At 48.2% G+C, this 19,304-nt stretch overlaps 2 protein-coding genes across 2 annotated transcripts; one reads left to right on the top strand and one right to left on the bottom strand.

The window, feature by feature from the left end:
* Positions 1 to 1,392: 1,392 nt before the first annotated feature.
* Positions 1,393 to 3,848, top strand: LOC136315232 (acyl-coenzyme A thioesterase 13-like). Its single transcript, XM_066246671.1, has 2 exons — positions 1,393 to 2,129; positions 3,601 to 3,848. Exons 1-2 carry the CDS (start codon positions 2,017 to 2,019, stop codon positions 3,755 to 3,757), a joined length of 270 nt encoding a protein of 89 aa, XP_066102768.1. The 5' UTR covers positions 1,393 to 2,016; the 3' UTR covers positions 3,758 to 3,848.
* Positions 3,849 to 5,274: 1,426 nt separating this feature from the next.
* Positions 5,275 to 19,232, bottom strand: TDP2 (tyrosyl-DNA phosphodiesterase 2). The gene is made up of 7 exons (XM_066246666.1): positions 18,916 to 19,232; positions 18,745 to 18,839; positions 15,119 to 15,292; positions 13,847 to 13,938; positions 10,789 to 10,907; positions 8,220 to 8,390; positions 5,275 to 6,358 (listed from the first exon to the last, which is right to left on the bottom strand). The coding sequence occupies exons 1-7, from the start codon at positions 19,078 to 19,080 to the stop codon at positions 6,077 to 6,079; spliced, it is 1,098 nt and encodes a 365-aa protein (XP_066102763.1). The 5' UTR covers positions 19,081 to 19,232; the 3' UTR covers positions 5,275 to 6,076.
* Positions 19,233 to 19,304: the final 72 nt, after the last annotated feature.

Raw genomic sequence — 19,304 nt, forward strand, 5'->3', positions numbered from 1 at the left:
CTATTTTGGCACTGCAGGGAAACTGGTTGGCCTCCCTAGGGACACAGATTGAGGCCAACGCTCTCTCACCTGTCTTCAGCAGCAGGTGGGCTTGTACTGAGCTCCTGCTACACACCAGATGAGGATAAAATGATATAGGGTTAGTACAGCTTTTCTAACTTTTGGCCTTGTTCATACGCGGTTACTAAACTGCAATAAAAGACAAGGAACTTCCTCTTCTGATGGTGGGAGAAACTGAGGTCTGGGAGGTTCAAGTACATTCCCCATCAGAGAGCGAGCATGTTCACATAACTTTTACCACAGGACATGGTTATAATTGTTCTATCTTACCTGTTCATCTTTATGTGCCTAATTTATAAATTAAACTTTGTTATAGGTATGTATGAAGAGGAAAAAACCTAGTACATATAGGGTTTGGTGCTATGCACAGTTTCAGGCATGCACTGTGGACGACTGTATGGGCAGGAAAGGGGGCGGTATTTCACTTGGATGCTCTGAGTCTGCAACGGAAATATCTTTTTCATGGTTTTAAAACAATGTGATAGTCTCACCAGGCTGTGGCACAGTGGACAGAGTGTCAGACTGGGACACAGAGGACCCAGGTTCAAACCTGAGGTTGCTGGCTTGAGCGTGGGCTTATCTGGTTTGAGCAAGGCTCACCAGCTTGAGCCCAAGGTCGCTGGCTCGAGCAACGGGTCCCTCGCTCTGCGGTACCTCCCTGGTCAAGGCGCATATGAGAAAACAATCAATGAACAACTAAGGGGCTGCAATGAAGAATTGATGGTTTTCATCTCTCTCCCTTCCTGTCTGTCCCTATCTGTACATCTCTCTCTCCCTCTCTCTCTCTCTCTGTCACAAAAATAAATTCACAAATTAAAAAAATTAATAATTCTTTAATACACACTACTACATACATATTTTTATATCTATGTATGTAGCCTTTCACTGATCCGTGTGTGTGTGTGTGTGTGTGTGTGTGTGTGTGTGTATAGTGGCAGGAGGCGGGGTTCTTCTGACTTATTCTCCCAAGGGAATAAGCACTTTTTGCCCAAATCGTACTTTCTTAATAAAAATAAACTATTGTTTCCATAACGTATCTTTAAAAAATAGCAGCATTGTCATTTTATTTTTAAAGATTAAAATTATGATGAAGATAAAATCCCTTTCCCTCGTCACTACAAAGAGACTATCATGAATACATTCAGCTGGTCCTTCTCAGTGTTTTAGTTGTTAGTTTTGATGTCCCCGCTGAAAAGGCTCGGTTCCTTCTCCCCGAGATCTGACTGGGAAGCCCAGTCCGCCCTCAGGGCGGTTGGCGCGGCTGCTCAGGGGGTGGGGGTGGGTGGGAACGGCGCAGAGAGGACAAAACCGCCCTTAGGGGCGCAGCAGCCCGTCTGCGTCCCCGTGTTCTTGCCCCCAGTAGGTAAACCGGCTCTTCCAGGCTCTGTCTTGCGCGCGGCCCAGGGAGCCTGCGGACGACCCACATGAGCCTGACCCAGAATCTGCGGGAGGTGATGAAGGCCATCAGCAATGTCCCAGGCTTTGATAGGATTTTGCAAAAGGTATCGGAGGCACAGCCCCGCCATGCGATGCGGCCAGAGGGGCCCCGCGCTGGGGTGGGTGTCGCTGTGTCCCCGCCTGAAGGTCAGCTCTGTGATCTTGGAGCGCGGCTGTGCGCCAGGTCAGGGGCGCAGACGAGCTCGTCTGGCCATGCAGAACCGGGATGTCACTCGTGCAGACACCGCTGCGCTGCTGGGCTCCAGAGCCAGGAGGGACCACACTGCAGGGAGGCGGGACACGCAGGGTCCAGGTGGAGGGGGCACAGGAGCCGCGGAGCCCACAGTCCTTGTCCCCAGTGTCTGTGCCCAAGGACGCGTTATGTAGGAAGCATTCCTCACCAAGCACGAGGATGACATGTAACAGCCTGAAATCTTGTGCGTGCCTTTCTTCCGACTAGGGTCCAGGACTGAGGGATTTGGAAGAGATTTGGAAGTGGTGTTTAAGAACAGAAACAAGATGGGCACCCTGCACGGAGGGCTGACCACTACCCTGGTGAACTGCATATCAACCATGGCTCTGCTGTGCTCAGAGAGGGCCGAGCCGGGAGTCAGCGTGGACATGAACATAACGTAAGTAGCCGGGCTGCACCGGGTGTAAGTGTGGCTCGAGGTTTGCTCTACCAGGGTCCCTGGCCTCTAGAAGCAGAGGAACTGATTTCTGGGTACCCTGTGTACTGGCAGTCAAGGGGGTGATCCAAAAACGTTTAGCAAAGCAAACATCTAGCCTCTCGCAGAGGCTGGTGGGAAAAACATCACCACAGACTCACGGCTTGTGTTTCATAGTCCTGACAAGTACTGAGTAAAACTCAGACAAGTTGGAGATACCTTCATGCAGACATCATCCCCTTGTGACAAGGTGACAACACTGGTCCAGGTGGTGACCCAGGGCATCTCCCTGAGGCACAGACATGCTGTGCAGGGGCAGCACCCCAGGGCAGGCCGCCTCAGGGACCGCTCCGGTCCGGGTGGACACAACTCGGCTCCAACACTCACTGGCACTGTCGCCCAGGCCTCCCCGAAGAAGAGCAGGGTCCAGGCACTTAGTGTCCGTTTGCTTTTGCCACCTAACCCACAGGAAAGAAACATAAGGTCTACCAAAAAGTTCTGTCCGTTTCTATCACAAGTTTTGACACGTAAGCACGTTTATTTGGCGCATGTGTGCCTATTTTATCACTTAATATATACATACTGACATAGCAAATTAACTAAAACAAAGCTGATTTCACCTTAGTTTTATGTGTGAAGCGATAGTATACTCATGGCTACTGATAAAGTTCATTTACGCCACTGTAATTTTTACGAATTTCTACAAGAAAGAAATGCTATAGAAGCATGTCTGTCGCACCCACCATATTCCCTGGACTTAGCACCCTCCTACTATCACTTGTTTCTGTCCCTACAAAATTTTTTGAAGGGCAAAAAATTAAAAAATGAAGAAGATATCAAACAAGCACTGGTTCAATTTTTTGCATCAAAAGATCAAACATTTTTTCAAAAATGGGATATACAAATTGCCCTCATGCTGGCAAGAAATCATTAATAATAATGGCAATTATATTATTTAATAAAGTTTACTGATGGTAGAAAAATTTGTATTTTGTTTTATTCTAAAAACAGACAGAACTTTCCGGTAGACCTTATACATATACAGATTTCATAACCACGATTACAAGGACCTGAATTAAGTCCCGTAATCCTTCTATAGTCATTGTAGAGTAAGTTCTAAGTACTGATAGGACACAGTAACAGCCAGTAATACTTCACCTGGGGTTCAGATTAGATGACAGCTCCAGGAAATGTACAGTGGCAAACAGTGCACAAGGGAGGGGCACTAAGAAAAGCCCTTCCCGTGTTTATGGGGAGGGACACCAGTGTGGTCGGGGACCAGCTCCTCAACTTAGCCAGGCCAGAAAGCTCAAGGACATGGTTCCTAATTTCACTCCTAGAAATAGTTTAACAAAAGGGTGTTCTGGGATGCATACCACTTTCCCTTTTAAAAACTACTTGCTGTTCATTGTATGAAAATGTGTTCCCTTTCAAGGTACTTGTCACCAGCGAAAATAGGAGAGGACGTAGTCATCACAGCTCACATTCTGAAGCAAGGGAGGACGCTGGCCTTTGCCTCCGTGGACCTGACCAACAAAGCCACCGGGAAGCTGGTGGCCCAGGGCAGACACACAAAGCACCTGGGGAAGTGACTGAAGCCTGTGGCCCCAAGAAACCCAACCAGGAGCACCCGGTGTAAATCCACTGAAATGCAATCTTTCAAATAAATCAGCACTACCGCCAGTGGCCAAGAAATTCTTTAGGAGAGGCAGAGCCCAAGGGGGCTGTGGGGTGGGGCGTGTTGCTTCATTTTAAGCCTCTTCATAGTGTTTAATCATGTGTGATACTTGGTTGTAACACCTGGGGCACTTTTAACATTCGATTGATTTCCGGGCCTCAAGGAACACCAGGACTAAAGGCTGGCTCTCCTGTTAGGACACACGCTCTGTCTGCTGCTGGGACAGAGGGGACTGCACGGCAGCCGTGAGCCCAGGGCCCAGACCCCGATTTGTCAACCCTCCCACAGGGACCTGGGCTCCATCCGTGGAGAAGCAGCTGTTTCCAGGCTGAATGCTTCTTGTGCCTGAAAGGGAGCGGTCAAGAAAATGAGGGCGTGCCCTGTAAAGCAAGGAACAAAATAGAATCCCAGGGCAAAATAGAATCAAGTAACTGCCACAAAACTGTTTGATAATAAGCATTTACAATTAGCCCTGGTTGGTTCAGCGGTAGAACATCGGCCTGGCGTGTGGAAGTCCTGGGATCAATTTCTGGTCAAGGCACATGGAAGTGCCCATCTGCTTCTCCACCCCTCCTCGCTTCTCTCCCTCTCTTTCCTCCCCTCTCCTCCCGCAGCCATAGCTCATTCAGACTTGTTGGCCCAGGCACTGAGGATGGCTCCAGGGACTTGCCTCAGGTGCTAAAATTGCTTGGTTGCTGAACAATGGAGCAATGGCCCCAGATGGGCAGAACATTGCTTCTTAGTGGACTTTCCTGGTGGATCCTGGTCTAGGCGCATGTGGGAGTCTGCCTCTCTGCCTTCCTGCCTCTCACTTAACTAAAAAAAAATCTTTTAAAAAAATTTAAAATTACCCTCTAAGTGGTCAGTGCTCACCTGCAAGTGCTGTCTGTCAATGAAGAGAAACAGACTGGCTGGCTTGTTGACAATTCCAGTCTTGTCCTTGCGGCTCAGTACACACAGAAACTTCCTCATAGTCACCGTGATGAAACTCAAACTTAAACATTCCTATGTAACCACCGCCATGTTACACAGCGTGAAACACCGTACCGCACACACATACACACTGCCGTGCTGTCCAACCTGCTAGCTGATAAGGCTGCTTAGTTGTGAAGAACATTTTCTTCATCACAAAAAGTTTTACCGCTGCCCTATGGTGGCGCAGTGGATAGAGCGTCGGACTGGGACACAGAGAACCCAAGTTCGAAAGCCCAAGGTCGCCAGCTTGAGCACAGGCTCATCTGGCTTAAGCCAGGGGTCACTCGGTCTGCTGTAGCCCCCGGTCAAGGCACATATGAGAAAGCAATCAATGAACAACTAAGGTGCCGCAACAAAGAATTGATGTTTCTCATCTCTCTCCCTTCCTCTGTCTCTGTCACAAAAAAGAAAAAATCCAATCCTATTGCACGCATGCGCACACACACTAAAACCAACTATACACAAGTAGAATTCTTTATTTAAATTACCTTTCTCATATGGGAAAACAAGTATTTCCTTAGAGCACATTTAAAGGTGCTCCTTACCTCTTGTAAAATAATTTACTTTTAGAGTAGCAAAACTAAGAGATGATTTCCGTTTCCACATTTATTCTTCTCTAGGAACAAAGCCCAGCACTGCTATAAAACTGACTTTAGTCCTCACTGTGGTGACACAGACACACGCATGAATCTGAAAAAGTTAAGGCATTTTAACTCAAGTTCATGTCAGCTGGCAAAAACAAAGTCTGACACAGGACAGCTGTCATCACCTGGGATGCAGACTGCATGGCTTTTTTTCACTTGACTGCCTGCACCGCTGACAAAGGATCCAGTCCCGAGGAGTCAGTGACCTCCAATCTGTTTCTCCAGAAGGCTTATTTATAGTAGTAATTATTTTGGTCCCTGATTTTTAAAACGAAGCAAACACAACAGCGATCCCAGAGTCCCGCTGCCCGGCTGGTGGCCGTGAGCTCTCCGGACGGTGCCCACAGCCTCCAAGTCCATCCCCAGGGGCCTCACACTCTGAGCCCAGCCATGTCGCTGAAATGAACAGTAATATTTCGTCCTAAAATCTAAGAACACAATTGACAAAATAGAATCAGTCATTTTTTCTTCTCTCCTGATGGTCCAGTATGTTAATCCCCCCATGTCAAACCTGACTTTCCAGACGGGCAGAAATTACACGGGCAAATCTCCAGCACAAAATTAATTACCCAGGACACTTAAGACTCCTATGTGACAAATATTTGACAAATTTTTCACAATATGACTTCTGAGGTGCACAGAAGACCCCAGTGGTCACTAGGAAATCGACCACAGTCCAGTCTCTCCAGGCCCAGGAGATCCAGGCTCTGGGGGGTGATGTGGCCGCCCTCCGCGGCTGCTCGGAAGAAGACTCGATCGAAGCGGTGCTTCGAGACGGCGCGGATCCCCAGGTTGGAGTTCGCCTGCGTGTCCCACGTGAACTGGCAGTGCTTAGGCTTCCCCAACAGCTCCCAGACGTCCGAAACATTGCTGGGTAAACCGCCACACTTGGTAACCTTGAGACAGAAAACGCTGTGAGACTCAGTTCTTTCCCCTTATGTCTAAGAGAAACATTTCAAGTCAACATGTCACAAGTTATTTATTAATGCACAAATGCAAAGCTATGCATGTTACAAGTCCCTGTATTGTAAGACGTACCCTGCCTGCTGCGTGATCACAAGAGTATCGAGACAGCCAGAGCACTCTGGAATTTGCCCCTTCTCTTCTGCGGTAAACAGATGCCTGCCTGATGCTGGTGTCAGATAAAACTCAGGAGGCTGGAAAATCCGCGGCCTCAGTTACTGGTTTTTAGAAAACGAACACTAATGAAAAGAAGGTGAAACTGTCCCTCTACTGTGGTCTATAAATTTAGAAGATGCCATTTGTATGATTTAATAATGTCAACTGCCTTCAGTTTTACTTGAAATTCATTAACAATATAATTATTCCTTCTCTCATCTAGGGTTTTGTTTTAAATTATGGTCAAGTGTACATAAAATTCACCATTTTGACATACTACAGTTCAACAGCATTATGTGCACCCACAGCTGTGCAGCCATCAGCACCATCCACCTCCGGAACCTCTGCTCATTTAATCAGGTTGTTTTTTATTGAAAGAGTTCTTTATATACCCAGATTAGTAACTGCTTGTCAGGCCAGCGATTTGCAAACAGCTTCCCCCTTCCATTCACTGCTCTTTCACTGCACTGATAGCCCCTTTCATGCACAAAAGCTTGTAATTTATACCACGTCCACCTTGTCTGTTTTTGCCTTGTCTGGGTTTTTAGCGACCCATCCAAGAAGTCACTGCCCAAGCCCATGTCATGAAGCTTTCCCCGAAGTGTCTTACAGTTTCAGCTCCTCCCTCAAGTCTCTGACCCACTTGGAAGAAACTTTGCCTTAGGGTGTGAAGTGAGGATCCAACTTCACCTTGTGGCATGTGGATACCCAGTTTTCCCAGCACCACTTGTTAAAAAGCAGGATTTTTATTTATTTATTTTAAAATTCTTCTTGATTCATTTTAGAAAAAAGAAGGGAGAGAGAAACATCAGTTCATTGTTCCACCCACCCATGCATTCACTGGTTGATTCCCGTGTGCACCCAGGCTGGGGACCGAACCCGCAACCCCGGCACACTGGGACAACGCTCCAACCCACTGGGCCACCCAGCCAGGTCAGAAAAAGCAGGCTTTTAAAAAAGTCATTCAGTCACTCAACCAGATACCAAGAAACAGCTGCTGCAAACAAACTAATTTGCAAACAGACCAACGGAAAGCTTGGTTTTTAAAAATCATGTGTCTAAGGACCAAGTCGCCAAGCAAGGCAGAACACCACTTCCTCCCCGTGGGACACGGCCTTCCCCGTGACCGTGTCCTGACAGGCGGTGAGAATGAACGGAACCCCCATTTCAGTCACTGTTAGTCTGCTGTGAGCTCAGCCAGAGCGGGAAGGGCTGGGCAGGCTCACCACCTAGTATGGCTTCCGTCACGTCACAACTGAACTACAGAGACTTTGTTTCAGGCCTGGACACGGCGGTACCGGCAACGGGGACAACCGTGACGGTCAGGTCAGACCTTTCTGTTCTCGTCACCTTGCAACTAGATCCACAGACAGACGTGACGGTTCCCACCTCTCCCATCACTGTCTGCCCCGGACACCCCCGTGAGCTCTCAGTCTTGTGCTGTTCTCTAAGCCTTGTTCCCCCAACAGTGTCACCGGCCTCCTGCCTCGGCCTCCCTGGTGCCAGGCACAGACCACAGCGACGTCAATACTTGTCAACTGCACCTGCAAGGTCACTTACCAGCTTTGACCGAAAGGACCCTAAATTAGTGTCCACAACAGTAACCTGCCTGTGAACGCTGAGCTGACCGGTACTCACCTCATGATCCCGTAAATTTGTATCTCCCGCAAATATGACTGTGGCTGACTCGGGAGCCTCTTGTATTTTCTTTAACACCATTTTTAACTGACTCATTCGTTCCTTAGCATGCCCCCTGGTGCTCTCCAAGTGGGAAGTCATAAGGCAAAGCTCATTTCCCGACACACTCGCCTGCAATAAGACAAACAGTGAGTTGTTAACTCGGCCACTGGTGCTGTGATCTGACCCCAGAAGCAGCAGACGGCGCACGGACAGGCACACACTGACTGAGGGAAACACCGGCTCCGCTCTGCGCACCCCCGTCCAGGCTGAAGGGGCCTGAGGCCACAGCCCTGCTCCCGAGGAAGATGACTGAGCAAGTGCCCACCAGTGTCAAGACCTCCCCCAAGCGTCACCTCCACTGCGGGCCCTCCCCCAAGGTCCCCGGCTCCCCCCTGACACGTCCATGGTGCACTGGAAAGACTGTTTTTAAGCCCCCAGACTGAATGACAGCACCCTTCTTTGAAATCAAAGATGGTTCTTTTCTTCATGGCTCTGTCATCAAGAGCCTGGCCCACAGGCACTCAACAACGGTCTGTTAATAAATGAGTGGGAAGCATCTGCCTTTTGCAATTACGATACCAACAAGGTAGGACTCGCCATTCATTATTTAACCTAGTGGTCTGCAGATTCAAGCCGAGCCCTTTCCTACTGAGCACTCATGATCCTCTATCTGGCTCCGGCCTCCTTCACCAACTTGATACAATGTCCCTCTGTCCGCTACACCCGAGTGGGCAGCATGCTCACTTACACCCATGGATGGCCTCTTTCATACATAACAAACCTTGCCCTTTGCAATTTGCAAATTTGCTTCACGGTGGTCCTGCCACCTGTACTGTTCTCTTTTGTGTGTGACAGAGACAGAGAGAGACAGAGAGAAGGACAGATAGGAACAGACAGACAGGAAGGGAGAGAGATGAGAAGCATCAATTCTTCGTTACGGCACCTTAGTTGTTCATTGATTGCTTTCTCATATATGCATTGACCGGGGGGCTACAGCAGAGCAAGTGACCCCTTTCTCAAGCCATTGACCTTGGGCTCAAGCTGGTGTGAGCCTTGTTCAAACCAGATGAACCCATGCTCAAGCCGGAGACCTTGGGGTTTCGATCCTGGGTCTTCCGCATCCCAGTCCAAAACTCTATCCACTGTGCCACTGCCTGGTCAGGCCCACCTGGACTGTTCTTAATGCCTGTATCTTAGTTATTTTTCAGGGTCTAATTCAAATACAACTGCCTTCATCAAGCTTTCACTAAACAACTGAGCTCATCTTATCACAAAAAAAAATTGTAGTTATGTAAGGTGACAGATTTAATTTGACTTATTGTGGTGATCACTTCACAATATATACAAGTATTGAACCACTATGTTATACACCTAAAACTAATGTCAATGTTATGTTGATTATACCTCAATTAAAAGAGAAATCTAACGAAATGTCCTCTCTCCCGTCTCTGAACCTGCAGAGCACATCGTTCTGGTCCCACCCCCATGACATCTATGACTGCCCTTTACTCTAGTTCCTACACATACAATCTCTTTCTTGTAATCTATAAACTCTTGGGAGCAAGGTCTATTTGACTCGTTTTATTCTTCCTAAGTGAGAAGCGAGGAGACAGAGAGACAGACTCCTACATGTGCCCTACCAGGATCCACCCAGCATGCCCCCTATGGGGTGATGTTCTGCCCATCTGGGGCCGTTGTTCCATTGCTCAGCAACCAAGCTATTTTAGTGCCTGAGGTGAGGCCATGGTGCCATCCTCAGCACCAGGGCCAACTTGCTCCAATGGAGCCATGGCTGTGGGAGAGGAAGAGAGAAAGAGAGAGAGAGAGAAGGGCAAGGAGTAGGGGTAGAGAAGCAGATGGTCGCTTCTCCTGTGTGCCCTGACCAGGAATTGAACCTGGGATACCCACATGCTGGGCTGATGCTCTACCACTGAGCCAACTGGCCAGAGCCTGACTCATTTTTTAATTTTTATTTATTCATTTTAGGGGGGGAGAGAGGGAGAGAGAGAGAGAGAGAGAGAGAGAGAGAGAGAGAGAGAGAGGAGGAAGCATCTACTCCCATATGTGTCTTGACCAGGCAAGCCCAGGGTTTTGAACCGGTGACCTCAGTGTTCCAGGCTGATGCTTTATTCATTGCACCACCAGCACAGGTCAGGTTGACTCATTTTTTAAATCCTCAAAGAGTACATGGTACTATGGAAAACGCATTTAGTAAAAAGCCACTTCAGGAAGTGAACGTGGAATGTGAACAAACTCTTAAGTAGTCTTAGGGAAACACCTAACAAATCGAGGACTTTATTTTTATATTTTTCTTTCTTTAAAACCATTCTTCTTTTCTTTAAAGACTGTCTACATTTCAAATTTATATGAAAACATAATTTACAAAATTCTTTAAAACTATTAAGAGAATCTATAAATGAAGAACAAATTTTTCTTAAATAGGAAAAAAACAACCCCACTACCATAGAACCATAGAAAAGAACCTATTCAATTTTTTTTAAGCAGTTGATCTTTAAAAATTACTTACATTCACACACAAAAGGTTTCTCATCATTTGTGTATTTGGAAAATGAATAATCTCTTGGCTTTTAAATTTCACTCTTGATTTCTTCAACATTATGGCTGTGAAATATCCTTCTTCATTACCTTCAAATGTTTATGGAAAAGAATTTAGGTTGAGAAGAGTATTTGCAGTTTATCACAGGTTCCTCTACTGAAGATTTTATAAAAAACAGTACAGATACTTAAATGAATCTCACTCTTAAAAGTAAACTATTACTTCACAATAGTTGAAGATGGCCAACCAAGTCACTGTGTTTACCTGTCCCCTCCCACAACATAACAGGAACCATGGAAGAAATATAAAAATATACACAACTTCACATAAGTGCCTAAAACAGTTAATGGTGCCAATAGGAAACAAAAGAATTTTGAGACATTTCTGAAAGACAGAACAGATGAGACGTAAGCCGAGGCAAACTGACACGCATTCCCTGCTCCCTCTGGAAGCATCATAAAAATGTCAGCAAATGAATAACAAACGTATGAAGGGGTGATGGTGCAAGAAGAAAACAGACATCGAGGGCAATGAATGGGGCTTCCGACAGCTCTTCAGAAAACCAAGGAGACGGGGGGGGGGGGGGGGGGGGGGGCCTAGTTCCAGAACACAGGGAAACGGAAAACGAGAAACAGGAAGAGACGGGAGGAAGGAAAAAGGAAAGAGAAGTAGGAAGGAATCAAAGGGAAAGAGAGGAACAGGGAGAAAGGCTAGAGAGGTGGCAGGTGGGCAGGGGACGGAGGGAGGGAGGGAGGTAGACAGAGAGAGGGAAGGGAAGAATTTTCCAGCCTGACCAGGCCGTGGCACAGTGGATAGTCAGACTGGGATGCGGAGGACCCAGGTTTGAAAACCTGAGGTTGCTGGCTTGAGTGCGGGCTCATCTGGTTTGAATGTGGGGTCGCTGGCTTGAGCCCAAGGTTGCTGGCTCAAGCAAGGGGTCACTCGGTCTGCTGTAGTCCCCCCCCCACCGTCAAGGCACATATGAGAAAGCAATCAATGAACTAAGGAGCTGCAACAAAGACTTGATGCTTCTCAGCTCTCTCCCTTCCTGTCTGTCTGTCCCTCTCTCTGTCCCTGTTAAAAAAAAAAAAATTCCAGACTTGAAGGTCACAAACCTCCAGACGGAGAGTTCCTACCAAGTTTAGAAAGTAAACAAAACAAAAAAAAAAGACCCAAAGAACTGTAGGACTGAAAAGAAGACCCTCAGAGCTCGGGGTGGGGGTGGGGGGCAGGTAGTAGGACGGCTTCAGACTTAAGATCATCACTAATAGAAACCGAACACTGAAACAGCACCTTCAGACGTCCGAGGGAAATGCCTTTCTACCTAGAAGTCCACGTCCAGCCAAACCATCCAGTGGTGAGGAGAGAACCCAGGCATCTCCACAGACGCTAGGGTTCAGAACCCCCCTCCCAGGCACTCCTTCTTAGGTGATGACAGGCCTGGCCTGCGGATGGAGTGTCGACCTGGCACGCTGAGGTCACAGGTTCGAAACCCTGGTTGAGGCACATGCTAGAGGCAGGTATGAGCTGATGCCTCCCTTCCCACTCCTCCCCCGTACCTTCCCCCCCCCAATCTCTTTATTTTTTTTAATTTTTATTTTATTTATTCATTTTAGAGGAGAGAGAGAGAGGGAGAGAGAGAGACGGGGGGGAGAAGCTGGAAGCATCAACTCCCATATGTGCCTTGACCAGGCAAGCCTAGGGTTTCGAACCGGCGACCTCAGCATTTCCAGGTCGACGCTTTATCCACTGCACCACCACAGGTCAGGCCCCCCCGAATCTCTTTAAAAAAATCAATAAATTAGGAAAAAAGTGATTACAGAATATGCTCCAAAAATGAGTAAACCAAGGATGGAAGCATGGGATTCAGAAAACAAGAAACTCCCAACAGGAGAGGCAGAGCCCCCAAGAAGCTGGAGAACACTGTCCCCCAAAGAGAGCGAGACGGGGACAGAGTCGGAGGCTGAGCGAGAACCTCTCCTTAACAGTTCTGGTTAGACGGTAGATCAAACTAAAACCACACCCTACCTCAAGGTGAAAGTCAAAGAAAACCTGCAATTTAGCCCCATATCGTAGAATGTAGCCAAAGTGGTACCACTTTGTAAATACACTTAGTAAAAACAGGTGGAAAAAACTAAATCAGAGTAAAAGCAGGAAAAAAAAAACTTTTTGAAAAGCATAACCTCATGAAACTAATCTAGTATGTGAAGTGTAACTGAAAAAAAAGCGCTTAGAAAACCAGCATAACCACAATGCAATTATTACACTTAACATGCTTAATGGTTTAATTCCACCAAAAAGCTACTCAGTGTCTCAAATTCTGGCAATTTATACTCTCTTGATATGTTATCCATTTCAAACACTTTTTTTTTTTTAATTTACAGAGACAGAGAGAGAGTCAGAGAGAGGGACAGACAGGAGACAGGGACAGACAGGAACGAAGTGAGATGAGAAGCATCAATCATCAGTTTTTCGCTGCACGGGCCTTCAGCAGACCGAGTAACCCCTTGCTCGTGCCAGCGACCTTGGGTCCAAGCTGGGGTGAGCTTTGCTCAAACCAGATGAGCCCGCACTCAAGCTGGTGACCTCGGGGTCTCGAACCTGGGTCTTCCGCATCCCAGTCCGATGCTCTATCCACTGCGCCACCGCCTGGTCAGGCTCAAACACTTCTTCACATTAAGCTGTATAAAATATTCTATTGTCCTTTCACTCTCCTGCGTTTTGCTCAAACTTACTGTGTGTGTGGGTTGGTTCTTTTTTGCTTTATGCTCCAACAGACTCACTTTGGTTTATTTCTTTCACTGACTCGTTTTTCTTTTTTTTTTTAAAGATTTTATTTATTCATTATAGGGGGGGGGAGGAGCAGGAAGCATCAACTCCCATATGTGCCTTGGCCAGGCAAGCCCAGGGTTTTGAACCGGCAACCTCAGCGTTTCCAGGTTGACGCTTTATCCACTACACCACCACAGGTCAGGCTCATTGACTCGTTTTTCAAAGAAAACAAGTTAAATAACAGCAAAGTTGTTACCTCTAACAATGTCATAATTCCTTGCTCTCTTCTTTAGGAAGCTATAATACAGGGGAATGACTTCCTGCAGAAATATCACATCTGGGCTGTACCTAATAAAAACACCAAATTATGATAAACACCAGGTACACCATTTCATTCGCAGCTTCCTAGATGAGCACAACAGAACAACAGAAAAGAAAGACAATTACCCTCTAAGACACTTAATATTTAATGTTTACTCTGACCTGTGATATTTATAAATAAGTGAGAAATCTGTGCTATTTAACACGATACTATAAAGGTGAATTTAAAAATACATAGATGTGATAACAGTTTTAAGTAAAAAGAGTTAAAATCACTGATAACAGGAACCGGTAATCCTGCGCGTGTACAATGGTCCTGGCACTCTAACGGATACTTTACTTGCGATCACCTCTTCCCATCCTCTTGAAACAATTATTATCCATGACGAAAAACAGAGCTCTGGAGAACGAAGTGGTTCGTGAGTGACTCTACAGGCAACAGCCAGTGTGTGGCAGACACCGGTCTTTTTGGTAATTTAATTCTCATAGTGATAACTATATACAAAGGTTAACAGGGAAGACAGCACTAGAAGGCTTTTTAACAAAAATCAGTGTGTGTGTGTGCGCGTGCTCCCCCAGCCCTGAGCTGGACTCTGCATCGGGTCCTATACCTTGTGTGTGTGTGTGTGTGTGTGTGTGTGTGTGTGTGCGCGCGCTCCCCCAGCCCTGAGCTGGACTCTGCATCGGGTCCTATACCTTGTGTGTGTGTGTGTGTGTGTGCTCCCCCAGCCCTGAGCTGGACTCTGCATCGGGTCCTATACCTTGTGTGTGTGTGTGTGTGTGTGTGTGTGTGTGCGCGCGCGCTCCCCCAGCCCTGAGCTGGACTCTGCACCGGGTCCTATACCTTGTGTGTGTGTGTGTGTGTGTTCCCCCAGCCCTGAGCTGGACTCTGCACCGGGTCCTATACCTTGTGTGTGTGTGTGTGTGTGTGTGTGTGTGTGTGCTCCCCCAGCCCTGAGCTGGACTCTGCACCGGGTCCTATACCTTGTGTGTGTGTGTGTGTGTGTGTGTGTGTGTGTGTTCCCCAGCCCTGAGCTGGACTCTGCACCGGGTCCTATACCTTGTGTGTGTGTGTGTGTGTGTGTGTGTGTGTGTGTGTTCCCCAGCCCTGAGCTGGACTCTGCACCGGGTCCTATACCTTCCGCCCTCTTCGCGCCCAGGCAGACCCGTTACCAGCACACCCTGAAACAGAAACAATCATACTCACAGAGCCAAGGAGGCCCACACCCCCTGAGCCCTCTCCTGCAGGCAATTCAGATCCAACCCATCGATATTCCAGGTAATGAAAGAGAACACACTGCCATCTTCTTGCTGAAGATTTTCAGATGTGCTGCTTTTAGAAGTACTGGACTCAGCTGTTTCCTCACTGGTCAGGTCAACACTGGCAAGATCAGAATGAAACACAACTTGGCAAATAATCTCTGAACTGTTTAATTTTAAAAAGTACTTCATCAATGTTTGTAGCCCTCATTTCACAGTTAAATGCATTTTAGAAGACCGCAAAGTATCTGCCAATAGAAGAGCAAAATTCATGTGACCGAGGAAAACTGGACCCTATGTTATCCAAACGTTTGCTCACGTACACAGTTTGAGCCAACTCAATAAAGCCTTTCATGACCCCAATGAAATGATTTTATAAACTCGGACCCCAAATTAGACTGAGTTATGTAAGGCTTCCAAATTTATTTGGATTCATTTTTAATCATATTTGAAGAAAGAACTGATCATGACAGGTAAGTAGCTGCAAGTGCTCTGTTATTCCCCTCATTGTGAGCTCAAGTCTAACATCTCTGCCCTAGAATCTGGGCCTTCGGGACGTGCTTGACCAAGAGAACGCAGTGAAAGAGACATTCTAGTATGTCCCCCTTGGTCGTAGGAAGCCTTGCGGCTTTCACTCCGGCCTGCTGGACCCTCTCCTGGAACCCTGACCCTCCACGTCATAAGCCGGACTCCCCGAGGCTGCGTGACTGGAGAGGCCACAGTACCTGCTTCAGTCCAAAGTCCCAACACCTGACCCACCCCTTCCACTTGCTCCACCTGGGCTCCAACCACAGAACCAGATCAGAATGTCCCTATCTTGTTTTTTACAAGATACTGAGTTGTTTTCGAGATTAAAGAACAAAACTGCAAGCCATGCAGCCCAAGAGATGCAGAGGAGGAAACAGTGAAAATTACTCCGTGAACCAAAGGACAGGAAGTGACCCAGAACGCGGCACCCCTTCTGAAGCGAGGGGTGTGCTGTCCAGGAATATCTGGTGCTGAAATCCCTTAAATCTCCCCCAAACCCTGGGTGGGGGAGACAGATGGCAGTCTGGTCTCCTGATTACCAGCTGACTTCTAAATAAAACCTTATTACTCCCTGTCAGGGCACATACAGGAACAAATTGATGTTTCGGTCTCCCTTTCTCTCCCTTCTCTAAAGATCAATAAATAAAATTTTAAAATAAATAAAACTTTTTTCTAATCTCAGGGCTGTTGCCATAGTACTGGCTTCTGTGGGCATCGGACAGAGAGCCCTTGCGCCATAACAAGATCCTGATATGTGAGTGGTGGAGGAACAAATTATCTTTATTTTTATTATTATTAAAATGTGACTGCTTAGCATTAGCATTTATATAAACTACATACAAGTTTAAGAAACAGGCTTTTGGATTCATAGTTTTAATAAATTTAATGCCAATATTTTAAGTTTCTTTCTTTAAAAATGGGGTATAATTAACATAACCTCCTATTAGAGTTTCAGGCACAACACAGTGATTTTATATTTATATACATTGTAAAAATGGTCAACACAGTACATCTACCTAATTTATTATATCAACATCTTTTTATTTATTTATTTATTTGTATTTTTCTGAAGTTGGAAACGGGGAGGCAGTCAGACAGACTCCCGCATGCGCCCCACCGGGATCCACCCCGCATGCCCACCAGGGGGTGATGCTCTGCCCATCTGGGGCATAGCTCTGCCGCAATCAGAGCCATTCTAGTGCCTGAGGCAGAGGCCACAGAGCCATCCTCAGAGCAGGGGCAAACTTTGCTCCAATGGAGCCTTGGCTGCAGGAGGGGAAGAGAGAGGCAGAGAGGAAGAAGAGGGGGAGGGGTGGAGAAGCAAATGGGTGCTTCTCCTGTGTGCCCTGGCTGGGAATCGAACCCGGGACTCCCGCACGCCAGGCCGACGCTCTACCACTGAGCCAGCCGGCCAGGGCCTATATCAACATCTTATTTCCAAACAATCTCAGACTTTCAGAACTACAAAATCAGTAAAAAGAATTCTCTTTACTACTCACCCAGATAAATCTTAACATTTTACTTGGTAACATTTATTTGCCTTATTCTTTTTTTTTTTTTTTTTTTTTTTTTTTTCATTTTTCTGAAGCTGGAAACGGGGAGAGACAGTCAGACAGACTCCCGCATGCGCCCGACCGGGATCCACCCGGCATGCCCACCAGGGGCGACGCTCTGCCCACCAGGGGGCGATAATCTGCCCATCCTGGGCGTCGCCATGTTGCGACCAGAGCCACTCTAGCGCCTGGGGCAGAGGCCACAGAGCCATCCCCAGCGCCCGGGCCATCTTTGCTCCAATGGAGCCTTGGCTGCGGGAGGGGAAGAGAGAGACAGAGAGGAAAGTGCGGCGGAGGGGTGGAGAAGCAAATGGGCGCTTCTCCTGTGTGCCCTGGCCGGGAATCGAACCCGGGTCCTCCGCACGCTAGGCCGACGCTCTACCGCTGAGCCAACCGGCCAGGGCTGCCTTATTCTTTTTATCATGAAACATTTGCATAAATACTTTTGCAGGTAGTCCCTAAAAACAAGGACATGCCTACATATATACCTTAGTAGTTATCAAAAGCCAGGAGATTATCACAGATACAGTTTTAAAACTTAAAGACCTATTCATTCATATTTCACCAACTGTGCACCTATAATGTCCTAACCCAGGACCTGGCTGGTTTCTCTCAATCTCCTTGAATCCAGAATAGTTCTCTGGTCTTTTGTCTCTCATGACCTGGATCTTCTTGAAGCACACAGGCCATGTATATATTTTGTAGAATGGCCCTCAGATCTGATGTGATAAGATTAAATTCAGATTATGCATTTTTTAAAACTTTTTTTTAGCAGGAATGAATGACACAGAAGTGATAGTGTGTCTTCCACAGCGCATGTTCCCAGGAGGCACCTAATATGCACCTTGCTCCCGGATACTGGTCACGCTGACTCTGACCACATGATTAGGGGTGTCTCCACCGCCCAGGTACGACTCCCCCAACCCCCAGGAACAAGCATTTTGCGGGGAAGGCTCTTGGACACTCTACAGACACCTGTGTTCTCATCAAATTCCACCTATTATACTAGTTATAGTGTCCATGGGTGATTCCCGTCTAAAATAATTGATGCCATCATGATTCACACAGGGTGCTTTTTTCTAATGCCGTCATGCACGCCTCCTCCACTTTAGTTGCTAAAATTCTACTATAGGAACAAAGGATCTAATATCCGTATGGGCTCTTCCTCGACTTCACAGATGAAGTCTCCCTGTCACTGGAGAAACCAGGGCGGGCGGGCGTGTTCCGGAAAACCGCTTTTCCGGCTGCCCACCCGCAGAGAATCAGCAGACACCACGGGAGGCGGGCGGCCTTCCCTGTTACCCCGTTTCCACAGGGGTTTCTGCCTCGCCTACCGGCGGGGCGCCTCCCGCGGGGTGGTTTCCTATCCTTCCAGGGGAGAATTCATTCTCCGACGGCTCTGCCCGGGTTCCCAGGCGCGTTTTGTCCCCACGGGGGGCGCCCCCCAAGCCCCGCTCCACCTGCTCCGACCCGGACCCCGCCGCCCACTCACCAGGGCCCGGTCGCGGGCGGAGTCCTGGGGCGTCGTAAGTCAGGGCCCGCCTCCGCCTCCGCCGCCCCCGGCTCAAAGTAGGCGTTCAGCGCCCTCTACAAAAGAAACAGACACGAGTGCGCAGGTGGGTGCGCGGCCCGGCCCCGGCGATGCCCGGCACGGCGAGCTCACCTCCATGTCCCAGGCGTGGTCGTCCAGGTAGCGCAGCGCCACGGCGGCGTCGCAGCAGGCAACAGTGCTGAAGTCCGCACACTGCAGGCTCCGCCTCTTCCCTGCCGGGTCGCCGTCCTCAGGCCCCGCTTCCGGCCCGGTCTCCAGGCCGCGCTTGCGCTCCATGGCCACCGCCCTCCGCCGCCGCCGCCGCTCGGTCTGCGCGGGCTCCCGCAACAACCGCGGCGCGGGGAAGCGCGGTCCCCACCGTTGGAGGAATGCCGGCCGCGCCTGCGCAGTGGGTGGGAACCGGCGCTGAGAGAACAACACAGCGCGTGCGCGCGCGGCCTCCACGGAGTGGAACGTCAGCGTGGGCGAGGGGCGGGGTCAGCGGGGTCGAAGAGCTTGCG

This window comes from Saccopteryx bilineata, chromosome 11, assembly GCF_036850765.1.
Source record: "Saccopteryx bilineata isolate mSacBil1 chromosome 11, mSacBil1_pri_phased_curated, whole genome shotgun sequence".
Classification (NCBI taxonomy): Eukaryota; Metazoa; Chordata; class Mammalia; order Chiroptera; family Emballonuridae; genus Saccopteryx; species Saccopteryx bilineata.